At 35.2% G+C, this 20011-nt stretch overlaps 1 protein-coding gene across 3 annotated transcripts in view; it reads right to left on the reverse strand.

The window, feature by feature from the left end:
* LOC149564729 (MADS-box transcription factor 23-like) overlaps positions 1-20011 on the reverse strand; it is a 231940-nt gene that overhangs the window by 146021 nt on the left and 65908 nt on the right. For 2 of the 3 annotated variants that reach the window (XM_089818288.1, XM_089818289.1), the window contains exon 2: positions 712-790. The exons of the other annotated variant lie outside the window; for it this stretch is intronic. In XM_089818288.1, the coding sequence (XP_089674414.1) occupies positions 712-790 (79 nt within the window). The remainder of the gene's footprint in view (positions 1-711; positions 791-20011) is intronic. 3 annotated transcript variants of the gene reach the window in all.

The following is a 20011-nucleotide window of genomic DNA, read 5'->3' on the forward strand; positions in this document are numbered from 1 at the left end:
TTCATTTAAATCATATAAAGTCTATTTTTTTAATAAAATAGTCTAATCAATTAAGATATATATAGATTGCTAATAGCTCCCATAGAATCTTTTTTAATTCTAATTGTAAATTCTAATGACGAGTTTTATAAAAATATATAAATTTTGTATATTTCAAATAATAATTTCACAATATTAGAACTCATAAATTTATTAAAATGTTTCATAATTCAAATTAGATGCTTGATTTAATTATTTATTATAAAAGTAAATTTGTTCACACTCTGACGTCAAAATTTATAGAATATAATTTTCAATTATTCTAGCTCATTGACTAAAAGATCCCAAATCCCCCAAAAAAAGTTACAAGCATTCAAAAAATTTATTTAATAAATATAAACTACTCAACCTAATGATTATTAATGTAGATAATAATCCTAAAAATAAAGTCTACAATCAAAATAATTAACTTTTCAAAAATCCACTAAGAAAATCATGTCACTTTTTTATATTTGTGAGTTCTATATATATCTCCATACATTACTATGGAAACATTGCAAGAGGTGACCGTTAGCAAATTATCCATACAATCTATTATAATGTATCTCAAGGGAAAATTACATTAACAGCCACATAATATATCATCACAATATTAAACAAATTAGAGAAAAGTTGTCAATTAGAAATAAGAAATAATTCAAATAACGAATAAGAAATAGTTAGGTTTGATACCTCTACAGTATCTAGCGATGACATGTGGTGCCTTGTAGAACCATTAAATTTTTGGTACTTTTCCAATACTTTGTTTATGCTGTATCCAATTAAATTAAAATTAAATTTCTAAAATAAATAAATTAACTAGTATATATGATAACACATAATTATTATATAAAAATAAATAAATATTATAAACAAAATCTGCAAGTAAGCATAGATGTCATCCTCTCGCCAAACAACAATATCAAGTGTATCAAAAAAATATTTGAAATGAACACTAAACTATGTAACTCTATCAAAAAAATTGTTCCACCTTCGATTATTTCATTAGGTATTATTAGTTATAGATCTGTACAACTTTAATATTGATAACCTTGTTTATTACAAAATATTTAGAAATACAATTTTAAAATACAGTTTAAAGTGTATTATCAACAAGTATAAACATTTCATTAGATTTTAAACTAATCTACCTTTCAAAGAATGAAAGGTAGAGCTATGGTATACAAACAAGAGATAAAATATTATAAGAATGCATATAATATATCCATTTAGTTTCTTGGTTTGAAAGTAATTTTTTGACTGTCATGTTTCTCACCTAGGTTCTAACTTTATGCCATTTAATTTTCCTTAAGTACATATGTAGGTCTTACAAATATTTCAAGAAGTTTCAATTATTATGTGATGATATCCTAGGACACTCACTTCTTCTTACTAACTTATAATACAATTTATCTCAAATCATCAAATTCAAACATATGCCATAATCTTTTGGCAATACTATGTTCACCATGATCTATTTAATCAGGGGTTCTCGTTATAATCTCATCCAATCTTTTATAATCTTTCATTTACATCCATGATAAAATATCATTATTTATTAATTGTTGATCTCTCTTTTGTTTCCTTATAGTTCCTACTTCTTTGGTGGCCATAGTATTTTGTGAATAATTGATATAGATCATTCATACCAAGTCTTATATAATTTACTACCACAATAATGTATATACATATCCTAAATTAATACATTAATTATAAATTTATCAAATTACAATAGAAAATTGAAAATAAAAACATGTCTAATCAACAATTACATGAACTTGTCATAATTGTCACAGTGGATGTAATATTTATTAAATATAATAAATAGAAATTGAATTTATCATACATGAGATTGAAACACCTTTAAAACCTTATTACTGTGGGAAGTCTATTCAAACTGTTGGAAGTCTATTCAGAAAGTTAGATGTTGAGGGGCGGGGGGGGGGGGGGGGATTAGGATTTATAAAACTTTTAACCATTGAAACAAATAGCAAATCTGATATCTTCACCTCTAATCCTTCAAACAACAATATCATTAATCACATAAACATTTACTGCAATGATCGTTCAGATTTAACAACTAATCACATCAATAAAATATGAAAATAATGACCAACACATAACACAAAACTTTTGGTTACCTAGAAACCCTCCAAGGTGAAGGTAAAATTAGGGTGGGGGCAACACCCACAAACCTTCACTACTATGCAATAAACTTCGCATGTTAGGGCTAAAAGTTTGATCACTTCTGATGATCTACCGTATGAGGGACCTGCCCTATTAAAAGCTTGCAAAACTTATTCAGTCTACCTTGATTAAAGGATTTAAACTTACAACTAAGTAAGCACTTTATTTGGATATTTACAAAGGTCTGTTAGGACCACTCTGTTAAGAGACTTACACTGAAATACTTGCTAGAACGTATTTGTAGCTGATCCTTCAATTTGCACTTAATGTGCTGATTACGGATCTCCTCTTTCCAATATTTGATCTGATATATCTATATTTTTTCCTGCTCAGTCGCTCTATCTGATTCTTCTTTAAACTTCTCTTGTAACATTCAAACTTCACTTCTCTCGAGCATACATAAAATTAGGACTTGGATCCTTCTTTTATAACCAACTAGATAGGTTTCTAGATCAAAATCAATGATCAAGATCTTTCACATTTTCCACTTAATCCTTCCATTTTTATGATTGGTTGATCAATATGCATAGGGATTAGTGACCTTAAATAACACACGTAATCATCTCCTTAAATTATACCTTGATCATCAAATCATGCATTAAGTCGACTAAAAATGGTTTACCTCAGTGTTTGTGTCATTCCAAACAAATATACCAAAACTGGCTTGCTTGACGCATGAATACTCTGATGCAAAGTCAACACTAATCTTCATGTTGTCCCTCAGCTTCTATCTGCTCGACACAAACTGTTTGACTAGGCATGAACTAGCTTTGGATAGCTCGGATTATATATTGTTTTGATCAACTCGGTATGAATAGGAGTACTCAAAGACATAGACTTGCTAGGTTCTAATTGCATAGCTCAACTTTAAATGAAATATGAACAAGTCCTGTAGACAATAGTCGACCATAGTAGAATCTCTCAATCACAATTTTGACTGACCAACTCTACCATAGGAATGACTAAATGCTTGACACTAATAGACAATAAGACTTAGGGAACAACAATCTTCCCCTTTGACATTAGCAGCAAAAATAATTTCTCATGATCCAACATTACATCCAAAACTAAAAATAGTACTCCCCCTTTGACTATTACTAAGTCTTCATAAAGACTTCAATATATACAACTTACAAACATGGTTGCTTACATACTCTAACTTCAAAATGAGTATACATTGCAAAAAACTTAAAGAGTCATAAATTTGATCACATTCATTTCCATTTGTATCTCCCACTTTATGTTTATTTCCCCCTTGTTTTTGTCACTCATGGTTATCGAGGTGATGGGGTCAAGCCATATTTATCCAAAAAGTGTTTGTGAATCTATATAATCATTGCCAATGCATTATCCCAACTCGATCTGACATATTCCAAAACTTGAATGATGATTTCTAGCTGCGGAGCTAGAGAAACAAAACTATCAACAGTAAAGAGATGTGAATCTCTTTTAACTTTCCCCTTTGCAAATGACAAATCTCTCTACATAACATGTAAATGAGGTATCAACATTGACTAAATTGAGATAAGTATTTCTCGCAACTTGCATCCATGTTCAATGAATGTTTTGATGATTTCAAAACTAATTGCAACTTCTCAATCTAATCATGAATATCTCGTGTGAATCTTGGTACATCACATATTGTTTTATACAAAGTTTGGATATTCATTACAACTCCCTCTAAAGTATTTACAAGATTAGAAACTTCAACTTTCCTTATGGTGATTTTATTTGACACTTTCTCCAAAACTTTCTTCTCAAAACTTTTCTCAAACCATTACATTACTTTATCATTAGCCTCAATATCATCATTATTGACCTTTTCTACAATATGAACTAATTGGGCCATTATTGGGGCTTTTTCATCAACATCTTTGATATCATACACATCAACAAAACTATCTTTAATCTCTTGTAGTACCTTTTTCTGTTGATGCTCTCTTCTCAATTCTTCTTGTCTAGTCTTCTTGGCCAATAGGTCTTGTAAGGTTTGCATTTCCTCATAAGTTAAGTGATCAGTGTCATATTTGGGGCTACTATAACTTCATCAAGTGTTACAGGCTTCCCAAGTGATCTAGCTTTCTTCAACATCTTCTTCTTCTTAGACTCTTGGGTATTGCTACTCGGAAATGCTAATTGTAGAGAGTGTGATGAGACATCCACACAATGTCCTTTCTCTTTCTCTACTTTTTGTTCTTGACCCTGTTCCTCAGTCCTTGCATCACTTAGTGGCTCTATCTCCTCTATTCCCGTGGCAAGTGGTCCTTAGACTTGTGGTCTTATTTCACTAGAATTATCTACTTGAGCATTTACCTCATCAATATGACCCTCTATGGTATAATCTGCCTTAGCTGGCTTTGCATCTCTTTTCTATTCAATAGCCGACACACTCTGTTCCTCGACATCTATAACAAGTGTCTTTTATTGTAATTGTGCATTATAGTTAACAGTAACTATGGGTGTTTATGATATAGTTGCAGTTACCCCTTGAGTAGTATCTTTCTATCCAATCATTAGATATTCCATGATTCACACAATAATTGGATTGGTGGTATCCATCAAAGTGTCTTTGACATATTTATGAGCTTGCTCCTCTTTTAATGAATTGGTAGACACTAATTTTTTTGGCTCTTTGATAGTTATAGTCACATTAGGCAATGCAATAGCAGGGGTTTCATCCTCAATGATGACTATCTTTGTCTATTGTACCTTTTCTTGAGTCATTCTCTCTACAGATTCTACTATTTGTTTTGTATCATTGTAGATGTCTTCTATGTTTTCCAATTCAATTGTGTCATCTTCCTTTTCTTCCTCTTCCACTGGTGTTGGCATCAACCCAAAAGCTTTCTTCGAGACTATTTTTCTCTTTTGTACTACATCCTCAATTCTATTTTTTGAAATTCTATATGCCCTTGTCTAAGGCACAAATTTCATCGCAAAATCTCTGAAGGCTATAGACATATGAATTTTTCTTAATTCAGGCATAATTTGGGTCAATATAGTTTCTCATATTTGTCATTTAGTGATTAATGCCCATTTCCATTTTGTTCAAATTCTTCAGAATAACTGAGAGGGGGGGTGGGGGGGGTGAATCAGTTATCCAAGGTCCAGATGTACAAATAAAACTTTTAAATGCTTAGTAGACCCATATCCATAAAACCTTATCATGCATGCGTCCATTAGATCATACAATACATAAAATTTGTAGGTTACTGTCCTAGGTCAAAACAACTTTGCAGAAATGTTAACATGAAACACCATAAGAACATTCACACAATTTGACACAAAGATTTTACGTGGAAACTCAATTTGGGAAAAACCACTAGTAACATGCTATTAATTCTCACTCTTCTAAAGTGATGCCTTGTCAAAGGCCAACCCTGTTAAAGGTTATAATACACACTGTTAAATATGACCCGGCTAAAAGATTTCAATCACCCTATTAGGAGTGAGTCTTGTTAGAGGACTTTAGACCATTCCATTAGAATGTCACCTAGTTAAAGGATTTACAAATGAATGTTAGGTCAACCTTAATCCAAAGGATTTACCTTAGACTGATACAATGATTAGAAAGTAACAGTAAGGTTTGATTTGATAACAAATTACAACTCACTTGCAGATTACAGATCTCTGTTTCAGTCCTCTATTCTACTTGGCATTCATACTCTTCAACTTTGATAGCTTGTTCACCCTTCAAGCATTCAAACTCTTAAGCCTTCTTGCTTTGCATGTCAACTGCAATCGCCTCTGTTCAGAAACTGAATGAAGCAATACCATAGACTGCTTGTCTTCCTTAGGTTCTCGCATATGAAAACCTTTGCTTTTGACCAGCTATCTCTATAAATAAAGAATTCAGACATTTTGCCGCTTAACCACACTTGTCTATTTTAGGATTAGTAGGATTGTGTAGGATACAATGAATCTACCCACTTGTCCATTTGGTTCCTCTAGACACTTCTTCTACAATCTTCCTTGAATTCACCTCAAAACAGTTTACCTTGAATTTTGTGCCACCAGCTCATCATAGTTATCTTCCACGTGCTTCACATAATCAAGAAATCAAATTAGTCGGTTCAAATTTGTCAAATCTTCGATTTAACACTATTTTTTGTTACTCGACATCTATATTGTTCTATCGCTCGACCAACACTAGTTCACTCAGCAAATACTAAAGTTTACTGATGATCGGCACCAACTAAACTTAACTCCGCATACACTAAAAATCACTCAACTTGCATTGTTTTTCATCTTTGCTCGGCACCTCTTCTTTTTAACTCAACTTCTACTAATTTCTGCTCGGCTTGCACTGACTGCTCGACAAGGCTTGACAGACACTTTTCTTACTTGGTCTTCTTCCAGTCTTAACTTGAGTAATCTTTCATTTCAGACTTTAAGTAGATAAACAATACACTATAGTACCAATGTCTTACTTGCTCTTAGTGCTTCTTTTACATACCAAATAACTCAACCTTTCTCTAGTTACTATTGTTATCTCCTCTTTTCAAATCCTCTTCATCAATCAACTAAATGATAACTTTCAAACAAAAAAGCAATTATCTCACCATTCGGTAGCAGGTTTGACATCATTGAAAAAATAATGATTGTTTATTTACAGGATTTTCACTTCGAAATAATCTTATATCAACACATTTTGCATCAATTTTATTATATAATTCTTCTACTGACCATGCTCAGTCTCCCTAGCTTCAGATGTCCTCTTCTTTGGATTCTTTACCTTAGTTGGTCTGGTTATCTTTACTAGCCCTTTCTTTGGCTCGACAACTGCAACGTTGGCTGCCTTGGATACTTGTCTGGTGACTCTTCTATGTGTAGAGGTGGATGGTGAACCACTTTAAGATTACTGATCTCAGTTTCAGTCCTCTATTCTACTTAGCATTCATACTCTTCAGCTTTGATAGCTTGTTCACCCTTCAAGCATTCATAATATTAAGCCTTCTTGCTTTGCATGTCAACTGCAGTCACCTCTGTTCAGAAACTAAATGAAGCAATACCATAGAATCCTTGTCTTCCTTAGGTTCTCGCATATGACAACCTTTGCTTTTGACCAGCTATCTCTATAAATAGAGAATTTAGACATTTTGTCGCTTAACCACACTTGTCCATTTTAGGGTTAGGTAGGATTATGTAGGATACAATGAATCTACCCACTTGTCGAATTGGTTCCTCTAGAGACTTCTTCTACAATCTTCCTTGAATTCGCCTCAAAACGGTTTACCTTGAATTTTGTGCCACCAGCTCATCATAGTTATCTTCCACACACTTCACATAATCAAGAAATCAAATTAGTCGGCTTAGATTCGTCAAATCTTCGATTTAAACATTGTTTGTTGTCACTCGACATCTATACTGTTTTGTCACTCGACCAAAACTAGTTCACTCGGCAAATACTAAAGTTTACTAATGATCGGCACCAAGTAAACTTAACTCCGCATATACTAAAAGTCACTTGGCTTGCACTATTTTTCATCTTTGCTCGACACCTCTTCTTTTTAACTCAACTTCTATTGATTTCTGCTCGGCTTGCACTGACTGCTCAACCAGGCTTGGCAGACACTTTTCTTACTTGATCTTCTTCCAATCTTAACTTGAGTAATCTTTCATTTCAAAATTTAAGTAGATAAACAATACATTATAGTATCGATGTCTTACTTGGTCTTAGTGCTTCTTTTACATACCAAATAACTCAAACTTTCTCTAGTTGCTATTGTTATCTCCTCTTTTCAATTACTCTTTCATCAATCAACTAAATGATAACTTTCAGACCAAAAAGCAATTATCTCACCATTAGGTAGCAGGTTTGACATCATTGACAAAATAATGATTGTCCATTTACAGGTTCTTCACGTCAAAACAATCTTATATCAACACATTTTGCATCAATTTTATTATATAATTCTTCTACTGCTCGTGCTTAGTCTCCCTAGCTTCAAATGTCCTCTTCTTTGGATTCTTTACCTTAAGTTGGCCTGGTTATTTTTACTAGCCCTTTCTTTGGCTCGACAACTACAAGGTTGGTTGCATTGGATCCTTGTTTGGTGTCTCTTCTTTGTGTAGGGGTGGATAGTGAACCACTTTCTTTAGGCTCCTTTCCACCTTAGGATCAACAATTACACTCTTTTATCTTTGGTTGCTTGAGGCTTAGAAATAAAAATCTCTTTGCCTTTAGCTTCATCTTCTTGATCGTCGTCATCACCTTCACTACCATGCTCTTTCCCTTTACCTTATGTGATTTGCAAAGGTGATTCTCCAAGTTTACCCTTTAGGTCTTGGATCATTTTCATCCCATTTTTGCCTATCTTTGGGACCTTTCTCTGCATCATCATTCCGATTTTTGCAGTCTCATATGTACTGAATGGCTCGGCACTCTAGTCCATTACTTTTGTCAATAGTGTTGTAATAGTAGCAGACACTTCATCAATGTTAATTTCATACTGCATAGGCCTTAACCATGTCACTCTCGGTATAATTGCTTGAGCATATGTATAGTCAGTATCAAAGATAAAACATATGTGATCATAATATTGATCACCACCGACATATGTATACTTAACCTATTCTTCATTTTCCTTTTGAAATCTTCAAAATATCCATCCAAAATTGTTTCAAAATTATCACCTAGTTGTTCAATATATTTATTAATTTTCTCAGTCAAGAGTCTATCATTATCCCATACTATGTCTCCAATCACTAGAAAGGAATTCTGAACATAAAAGAATATACATCATATAAGTGAGGCAAACTTACATGAGGTGTTCTCCGCTTTCTTGATGACTCCAAGATTTTTTGCAAGCTGTACCAATTGTCACTTGGCCAAGTCATACCTATGATCCATCTTGACTATTTTGTATCCGATGTCAACTGTTACACAAGACACACTGTTCAATTGGCTCAACTCTAAAATTGTTTCAAATTATCCCCTAGTTATTCTATATATTCGTTGATCTTCTCAATCACGGGTCTATTCTTATCCCATACTACGTCTCCAAAAGAAGTTTTGAACATAAAAGAATATGCATAATATAAGTTAACCAAACTAACATGAGGTGTTATTGGCTTTCTTATGGCTCCAAGATTCTCTGCAAGCTGTACCAATTGTAGTTCGGCCAAGTCGTAGCTACTATCCTTCTTGATGATTTTGTATATAATGTGAACTGCTACACAAGGCACATTGTTCAATTGGCTCAATTGATAGAACTTATGTGCAATCTCTCTAACTACAAACTCAATGATTGGACATGTGATTGTATCAATAAACTGTTAGCATGAATGTTGATGATATTCCTTTGGGGGAGAATCCTAAGCATTGAAGACCATGTGGCAGTATTTACATGTTGAATCCATGACTATGTTTGTCATTGATGTCAACATAGAAGTAATTTTATGAAGACTAGCAGAGTAGTATACAGAGATCATGGTCATACGGACAAAATTTTGAAGTTCAGGTAAAAAAAAGTTAGGATGTGTTCCACACTATGTCCTGATAATGAAGTTAAGTGCACATAACATAAGTCAAAGAGATAGACAAGATATACGTGATTTAAAGAGAACAGTGTAGAAACAGAGTACCTGAAAAGTAGTTTCTGATGATTGTATTTTATCTCTTAACAGAGATATAATCAAGATACATGAAGTTATACGGTGACAAAGGACAGACTGATGATGATGTCAATAAGTGCGCAAGTCCTGAAGTCGTACGGGCGAGAAGTTGTATAGACTGTGAGCCAACAGTGCTATGTGGTTGTGAAAAAATTAATTATCTTATTGTGGTCCTATTATAATTAATTGGGAAAGCCTCAAGGCCAACTCAAGGAATTATATTGAGGACTTGGTATAAAAGAAAATATTTTCCCTATTTGTAAATGCCATGTACATGCGAAGTGTTCACAAAAGTGCGAACAAGAGAAGAGTGTTTGGTAAATGCGAATAAGCGATCCAACAAATTATTGGATGTGAAGTTTTGTGATCTGGTATTGAAATCAGAAGGAGGAGAAGTCCAGTTGACAAGACAAAGAAATAGGAAGGAGAAGTAGAATTTGATTCTATTATTCTGCAACAAATAATATATAGAGAATTTGAATAGTGGGTTCATTGGTCTTGCCCTTGAATTTGGTAGGACAGTGAGTCCATCTTCCTTCTACAACTCCTAACAACGTTGCAATCTCCTAACAGGGATTTAAAGTCTCCTAACAAAGACTAATATGTACTGAATATTTTCATTGACTCCTAATAGGGTTCATCCTCTAACAAGGAATATTTATATTAGTACATCATCTTGTGGGTACAATCCCCACTAGGGTTTTTCCTCTGATCAAGGGGTTCCCTAGTTAGTATATCTGGTGTTATTGTGCATGAGTATCTTTTTGTGGTTTCTGATTATATTAATCATATGGTTAAGATTTAATAATGTTGATAATTGTAATCATAGTTGGATAATTGATTCACCCCCCCCCTCTGTTGTATTGGTGGACGATATATTGTAGCACTTTGTATCAGAGCTTCAAGTCCTTCAAGGGAAAGCTTTAAAACTTTGGGATGTCAATGGCAAGTCATTTCAGAAAGGATTGTCCTAAGTTTGATGGGGTTAACTAGGACTTCTGGAAAGAGAAAATGAAGACTCGCTTGTTGTGTACGGGTCCAGATTATTGGCTTTTGACAGAAGAAAAAAAAAAGATTGTGCAAGAAGCCAAGTTTGAAGAATGCAATTTAGCAAAAAGAGATATGTTCGTGTGCAATATGAGAGCCAGAGAAGCCTTACTATCAGCTCTTCCTAAGAATGAATATAGTCAAGTACATTCACTAGATACATCTCAGAAAATTTGGAAAGCTTTAGAATCTAATTTTGAAGGTGATACACATACAAAAAGGATAAAATTGCAGAGTTGGATATGTGTATTTCAAGATGCTAAAATGATGAAAGCGGAATCTATAAAGAGTTGTGTTAGTAGGATATTTAAGATTGTTGCAAGAATCAAGTCATATGGTTAAATGAAAGAAGAAGATGAGGTTGTGTGAAAGATATTAAAAACTTCAACACCACCATTCAAGAAAGTAGCATAGATGATTGAACTTTTGATACCCTATATTGATAAGTTCACTAGGGAAACTTTACTTGGATGATTAGAAGCAGCAAAAGCTGCTTTGAGACAAACCGGAGAATTGACTAGAGTGGAGACAACTTTCAATGCCCTAAGTGCTTGGCCATGTCTATCTAAGAGTGGAAGCACTCATGGAGATTTCAATAGCAGCAATAGAACTAGATCTGATGAAAATAAGAAGATTGAAGAACGTATAGCCCTTCTTGTAAGAAGAGAACCATATGGTAAGAATATCTTTAAATGTTGGAATTGTGAAAAAATTGGTCATTATGCATATAAATGTCCTAAAAGAGAGAAAAAGTATAAAGGAACATTTAAGTCTAGAAGACCTAGAAATTGTTCATATGCAAATGAAGATGAGGAATTTGAGGAAAGGGATAAGAGTGAAAATGATGATGGGCTAGGATTTGCACCCATTAAGGAAGACGATCTTGACATAGAAATTAGAGAAGAGAAAGCTCTAGTTTCTCAAATTGAAAAGAAATCTGATTGGATAGTAGACAATGGATGTTCGCATCACATGACTAGTGATATAAACAAGTTTGTTCAATAGAGGTATTGTTAGAGTTGGAACCAATCCAGTCTGTCACATTTCAGGGATAGGATCTATTAGTCTTGATGGAAAGACTAACACTGATGATGTCTACTTTGTTGATTGTTTAAAGCATAACTTATTGAGTGTCTGACAGTTGGTAGATAAAGGTTATCAGTTGCAATTCATAGAAAAGACTTGCATTATCAAAGACAAAGATGGTAAGTTGATTGGAAAAGGTACAAGATCCAGAGGTAATTTACTTCATTTGAATCCCACTGAGATGACATGTTTGGTTGCTACAATGGATAACAGTTGGTTATGGCATAGGAGATTTTGTCATATAAACTTTGATAACATTGTGAAGGTTAGTAACACATTTGCAGTTAGAGATTTGCCTAAGACTATTGTTGCCCCACTTTCTACCATATTCCAATTTTGCAAAGTGGAGGATTTAACTCGTATTGTGTTTAGGCCGATCGAGTCAATTGGTCCTTCCTTCCTCAAGTGTTAAGTTTCTCCATTGGGTTTCCATCTTTTTCCTTTTCCCGCATTATATAGCCGGGTGGGTATTCCTTATTGTCATGAGTCATGGGAGTAGTCTAGATCCTTACTCGATGGAGATTCTTGAATAATGCTACCTCAGATGAATTTATTTGCAGCTCATTTGATCCGAGTATAAAGAAAGTTGAACTGGTGGAAAATCAAGTTTCTTCTTCTCCTTAGCGGGTTTCCGCACCCCGAAGGTGAAACTCCGCAGAGATCTATAAATGTTATTTGTAGGCTGAAACAAGGAAAGGTGAGTCATAATATGGATGGATCATTCAAGTATTATCATGTTTTCATAGTGGGAATCACTCAAAACTCACCAGGATGATCAGAATAAGCATCGGTGGAAAACTCAGAAATAGCTTCTCCTTTGGTGGGTTTCGAACCAAGAAGTAAGTTTTCCGAAAAGGCCTAAATACAAGGGTAAAGTTACTAGTGGGCCCCATTATTCGCTTGCGAAGCCCTTTTTATCTTTTCCGAAGGCTTGTAGTAAAGTGCTTAAGGCAAAAAAGGTAAAACAAAAGCGCAAGCGAAAAAATGGAAATCGCTTTCTCCATTGTGGGTTTTCTACCCTTAAGAGCAATCTTTCGCATCTAATCAGAAATTGCCCTTGCAAGCATGGTAAGTGTTTGAATTGATCAAAAGATGTGTTTGGGATAGAAATGGAAGCAAATTAGTTAAATTTGTAGGGATATGTTGAGCGGAATCTAGCCAAGCGGATTTTTCCCCAGGGAGTACTCCGTTCTTGTTTTTCCGAAACTAGGTGAGAACAGAAAAGTAAGTCAGTAATAAAGGAGAGTTACTGTTGGGCCAACGGAAACAGTTAAATGACAAGGAGAAATCCGTTAGAATCCTTACATTTACTAATCGAACGGATTTATCCTTAAATTCGCTCATGTGGCGCGGATTGTGGAATTTAACGGGCAAATTAAGGGTTTTTATATAAAGAAGAACATAACAGAATTTCAAATCACTGCTTTACTGTTATACTGTTATACTAAATAATGCTTTTGAAAAAATTCAAAGTTTAGGGTTTGTTTCTTTTTTACATAATCACAATTGTTGAATTTCTATCATTTTATAGCAGGCAAGATGGCATCAAGATTCTACGGTTTTGATGGGCTAGGTGGAATCAAGTCAACATGGCAAAGTATCTCTAATACTTCACTACGTTTCTTTGATATGCAAGATTTTCAAAGAAGACTAAGAATTGAGCCGATTCACCCTATAACGGAGAAACTCCGAGGAAGTGGATTGGTGGAGGCATCCGGGTTTCCTGTCGCAGTACACGCTCCGGAGCTAATTGTGGAATGTATCAATCATTACAACCCGGACACCAAGCAGATCCTATTGCCTGATCAAACAGTATTGATTTCAATTGATAGGCAAGCGGTGGTGAACTGTCTACGGATTCTGAAACGAGAGTAGTTCTCTAAGCTAACAATCGAAGGAGTCAATCGAAGGAGTCATGTCTGAATTCTCCCTGAGGAAGATGGTGTGGCAGAAGGAGATCATGAAGTCCTGGTTCCAAAAGCCTAGGGGAGGAAAGAGTAAGGTCCCAAAAACCCTGTTTGGCATGGATCTTAAGCCCAAAATTGTGGATATTTTGGTCCTCTTGCATCGACTAAAAGGTGAGGTAGAAGCACTCAATTTTATAGAACAATACTTCTTTGTGGTGCAAATCATCTGCTCAGACACACAATATGTTGACTGGGCGTATGAAGTTAGTGAACATCTTTCTAGGGCTCTCAGTCCAGCCAAGTTTTATAATTCATTTTATATGTCATTTTTCTTGATATATATGTTGGCTTCCCTAAAATTGTGGCCAGGACTCCCCAGAATAGAGAATTTTCCCAAAAATGTAAAAAGCTATGAGTTTTATCCATGCTTGCAGTTACAGAATAGCTATGCGGAGTATATTCAGGTTAATGATGCATTCACCATGAGAATCTGCAGGGAACTCAAAGGGTGTCTGAAGCAGAGGTTTAGCCCAAAAGCAATGGCGGTCATCAACCAGTTTGGCTATTATTTTATTCACTTCTTATCTTTCTCTTATTTGCGTCTTGCAACGTTTGACGGATTTCTCCTAAATCTACCTAGATATCTGGATGATATGATCGTGCTCATCGAGATCGTTAGGCAAGCAATCCAAGTAAATGTGTTGAGCGCTAGTTTGAGAAAGAAGGGGTGTAAATTCCCCATAAAAGTTGGAGCTTATAATTGTGAATACAGATCTGATGCAAAGAACATACTTAAAGAGTTCGAGAACAAATACAGACTAGACGAGTATGAAGCGGTAAGGCCCATGTTTGATCCAAATGGGTATGCTAGAGATGTGCTTCAAATTGGAAGCGTCATCAAACATGTAACTACTATAGAATATTACTGGGTTGATTGCAGAGATGAGCTAGAGAGCTGGGACCATGCCTTTGCTAGACTCACAGTAGATCAAATAAAGACCTATGGCATTGGCTTGGATGTGGAAGGGCTAGAAGATGATGGGAAAAATATGTATAGTAATACATATTTGACCAAATTGAGAAACATTCCAATCACCTCTGAGCCGTGTGTAAATATAGAAGAAGATATTGATGCTATGATGGCCTGGATCATCAAGAGAACAGGGAAATGGGTTGAGTGGACAGCGAAAAAAAGACGGAGCAAGAGCAAGACTACTCAAGCTTCTCCAACCGCTGCTTCTCCCACTTCCTCTCAAAGCACCACACCCAGTGTTACAACTTCGGCTACTCAAGGGCCGGCTCAATCTACAGGAGGAGGTGATCAACCCCCGGAGAAGAATATTTCAATAGCTCCAACTTGCCAAGGAGGTTCTCTACCAGTGATTGGAGCTCAGGCTGGTACTGAAGAAAAAAGGGTAGAAGAGCCGAAAGATGGAACCACTGCTCCAGCCTCGCCTCCTCAAACCACTCCAACTCTATCTCCACATGCTACCCCAATTCCATTTCCCCATGTTACCCCAGTTTCATCTCCTCATCATAGCCCTACTCCATCTACAGGTGCTTCTCTTTTGAAGCCAACTGGTTCTCCCATCCAGATAGTAGAGATTAGAGATGATAAGAGCAACATCGGCGAGTCCACTGAATCCGATTGAAGCTGAAAAGAGAACTCAAGAAGAAGAGAATGTCTCAAGTTCATCTCGGCTTCTCTCTCAAGATCCGAAGAATCGCTTCTCTGCAACAACAGTAGCAGTGACTCCAGTAAAGAAGAAAATGTTCAGCATAGAGTCACTTGAAGTGGCTTCTAAGGTGATTGGTATGGAATCCTTGCTTGAAGACACCTTAGAAAGAAAAAGAAAGAGGAAAGATGAAAGTGTTCCTACAAAGGATATTGTGTCTCAAGTGGTACGCTCTGGGTCGGCCATAGTAAAAGCTAAGAAGCAGAAAACTTTGTCCATACTTGGGCAAGATCTAGATATCGGACATTTGACTATGGAGATTGCAAAACCAAATAAAGTAGGGTAAATTGAGGATATGACTCCTGAGGACTTCACTCTGCATTCAATTGATCTTGGAGAGGTCGGGCATGATACAAAAGTTGGCTTATGGAGATCAGGTAATGAGATAATAGAAGGTCAGTTAGAAAGCCTCAAATTATCAAAGATTAAGATGAAAGCTGAGATAGAAGAACTCAAAAGATTCATTAGGAAACTAGTTGTTCCATTGGCAACCATTACTGGTGTGCTTGCTACTGAAAATCCTATAGCAGAGGAAGTGCAAGCTTTCATCTCACAGCTTCAGAAAGATAGACATTTTGGTCAGATTGGGAAAGAGTGGATTGATAAACTCAATGCAGATGGAGTTGCTTTGATTGATCAAATTGGGAATGTTATCCTTCGATTGGAGACTCAGAAAGATAATATCTCGTCTAATCAACACACTTTGACCGCGGAGAAAACAAGATGTGATGAGTGTATTTCTCTCCTGAAAATGATTATCCAGATGAAGGCAAAGGAGGCAGTTGAAGTAAAAAATTTGAAGAAAGGAACTGAACCCCTTTTTGAATGGCTCCAGGGTATGCAATTCAAGCTAGAGATGATACAAGAAGCTGAAAAAGGACTCAAGGAAACAGGAGATAAAGTGAAGAGAACTCAAGATAGGGCATTTGAATTGATGAAAGCATTACACACTGATCCACAAACTAGCGGTCAAGGCAGAGTGTAATGGCCCGCCTCAAATCTGCTCTCAAAAATGCTGATAAAAGCTCAAGGAATTTCATCAAACAATTCACATGCAAGGGACGTATGACTGATATAGTATTTCAGCGAGCTTCAAATGACTTTTTCTTCAATTTGCATCAATGAGAATCTTGTGCTAGAAGACTACAATGGACTACACAATGACCTAACATGAGTGTGCTACTAATTTTGACAATATTCAATGCATATATATGATCTAAGCATGAGAAATGAACACCTACAGCCAACTAGCATTTTTACAAACAGTTGGTATGCAAACTAACTAGTTGATAAATAATGATATTAAATTGCTTAAATGACACCAGCAACTATTATCTTCTTAACTGCAATGAAAAATACAATGCTCGTGAAATATGGCCAAGACTTTGGCATTTACATGGATTACAAAATGATAATGCTGGTATAATGCACAGTTACAGCTGAAAACTTATAACTCCCTAAAAAGAAATACTAACAAAAGAACCTAGTTGTAGATGGTTGTAATAATTTCCTTCAATGCTGCCCCTTCTGCTTTGCTTTTTTCGAACTGCTTTTTTGGCCTGCTTTTTCGGCTTTGCTTTTTCGGACTGCTTTTTCGTACCTGCTTTTTCAGCCTGCTTTTCCCGTTCTGCCTTTTCAGACTGCTTTTTTCGTACCCGCTTTTTCAGCCTGCTTTTTCGGTTCCGCTTTTTCGAACTACTTTTTCGTATCTGTTTTTTCGGATTGCTACTATGTTGAATCTCAAGACCATATCTTTCAATGGCGTCAAGATTTCCAACTTGAAGGGATTTCGTCCTTCAAACTATTGAGACATAATCTCCAGAAAATTTCCCAATTTCTTTGATATTTCCAACCATGCTAAAATAGAAGCTCTTCCATTTCTTTTATAGTGTTCTCACAAGAGCTCCATCTTTCATTTTCTCAATGTGGGATAAAAGATAACTCCCTTTATGTAATTTATGTCTCCAATGTGTTATAAAATAAAGGGGACTCTTAATTTAAATATTTCTCACAAACTATAGTCTATGCATTAATAAAGTTAAATATTTAAATTTAATTTTATAAAATAGCCTTATCAGTGAATACAAAATCTTATCAATGATAAAGAAGTCTTCTTGTCGATTTTGAACAATTACCATCGACATACCGCTGCCACAAGATGTCCGACCATATCCAAGATGACTTACTATAAATAGTAAGTATGCCCAAAGTTGCCTCAAAACCCCTTAGAAAGACCTGCAACTGAAATTATCTAAGCCAAATGGCCTCTAAGCCCCTTTAATGTCCTAGTTAGCCTACGGGACCGTGCGGAAATAGGCTAACGACAATATCATGCTATGAATGCTAAAAAGGGGACATTACACAGAGCCCTTATTGGAGTAGAGATAATGAAGAACAACTTCCCCATGTATTTAAGTAACCTGTCAGGAATGGCTTCAAGCGTTCAAAACAGAGTGACAGAGCTGCAGACATTAGGTGGATGCATACACATAGCTGCTGAAGAATTGACAGGACATCTAAATTCTGTGAAAGAGTTGGCTCGAGAACTTTCAAAATGGCTCTTAAGATTCACTAATGTACACGTCCCTAGTCATGAGGAATTAGATCCCATTATAGTTGCCACTAAGGCATATAGGGCGAAAGTTGAAAAGGGGAAGAAGTCTAAATGATTCGATGATGCCTACTTTTCACTTTCTTTTGCAGCTTCTACCAATATTGTAAATTTTGTAATATGACAAACTGGCATCTTGCCATTTATCTCCTCAGAAGATGAACCAATTAAAATTCTTATTGTAACGGTCATCTCTCAAAATCTATATATATGAAGTTGAATGATTAATGAAAGGTCAGCAAAATTTTGGTGTGAAGTACTATTTGTTGCAGAGACAATTGAACGGTATTTTATTTTCAATCATTTTCCATTCCAATAGGTATTGTGATTAATTAGTATTTCCTTTCTGTATTACAGAGAACTAAGGAAGAACAGAGTCTCATTTCCCCTATTTTCCAGAATACAAATGAATGTAATAATTATTGTTATAATTCATTTGACGAAAGGATTTTGTTAGTTTTTCCTGATTCATCAGTTGTAATTCAGATTTGAGTTTGGCTTAGTTTAGCATCAGTTGATTATGCGAATGGATTTATGGATTCATAAGATGTGTGGGCACATGAATCTATTTCAGTATTGAGAGGTTATTATCTGCCTGAGTTGGATTTAATTTAGGTCTAACTTGGTTATTCCTCTACTGTTCTCTGGTTAAGAACATACCACAAAGTAGTTTAGGAAGAAAACAAAATTCATTGCAAATTTGTTTTAGGGAGCTGTACTATCAATTCAGAGGAAAGCTAAATTATGCACAAGAGGCTTTCCAACTGTTTGTGATCAGATATTGTTCTTAATTGGGTAATAAAGAGTAATAATATAAAAGAACAATCTGTTTACCAACAACTATAAAGCCTACCAATATTGTTTGCAAAGAATGTATCATGGCTAAGCAGAAGAAGGTATCATTTTCCAGCAAGAAGTTTACTACTACGGAGAAGCCAAAGATTGTTCACACATATTTAAGTAGCCCTACTAGGACAACAGGATTTTATGGAGAAAAGTATTTGATTTTTGTTGATTATTTCATTAGAATGATGTGGGTAGCATTTCTTAAAGAGAAATCAGAAGCATTTGACAAGTTTAAGATATTTAAGAATAGAGTTGAGAATGAGTCTAGGGTTGAGATAAAATGTTCAAGATCACATAGAGGAGGAGAGTTTAACTCTAGAGAATTTAACACAATGGAAGTAAGAGACAATTATCTTCACCCAAGACCACTAAGTAGAATGGGATAGCAGAAAGGACAAACGGATCAGTATCAAAGGCTACAAGAGCAATTATGTTTGAGAATTATATATACAACACATTTTGGAGAGAAGCAGTCAATACAACAGTATACTTTATGGACAGAGTACAGATCAAAAAAGGTATGAATAAGGCTCCTTATGAATTATGGTTTGGTCATACACCTTCAGTAAAGTATTTCAGAATCTTTGGAAGCAAGTCTTACATAAAGAGAGATGATGATGTCGGTAAGCTTGATCCAAGAAGTGATGAAGGCATGTTTCTTGGTTACTCTTTGAAAAGAAAAGCTTATAGATGTTTTAATCATGCAACCAAGACAATAATTGAATGTGCAAATGTAAAAGTTGATGAAAAGTTTGCAATTAAGGAAAAGATGATGGATTACAATTCTAATGAGGAAGAAGAAAATACTAGAACTGTTAGAGAGAATGTAGAGCTTTTCTTTGAGACTAACAATGATCTGCAGAATGATGTGCAAATTGTGAGCAAAGAGGAGAACATTGATTTGAACCAAGAGAAGAAGTAAGAGTTGAGTTAGCAACTCCTACCTAGAATAGAAA

The sequence above is a fragment of the Cupressus sempervirens genome, chromosome 3 (assembly GCF_028749045.1).
Source record: "Cupressus sempervirens isolate cs-2001-9-10 chromosome 3, ASM2874904v1, whole genome shotgun sequence".
Lineage (NCBI taxonomy): Eukaryota > Viridiplantae > Streptophyta > Pinopsida > Cupressales > Cupressaceae > Cupressus > Cupressus sempervirens.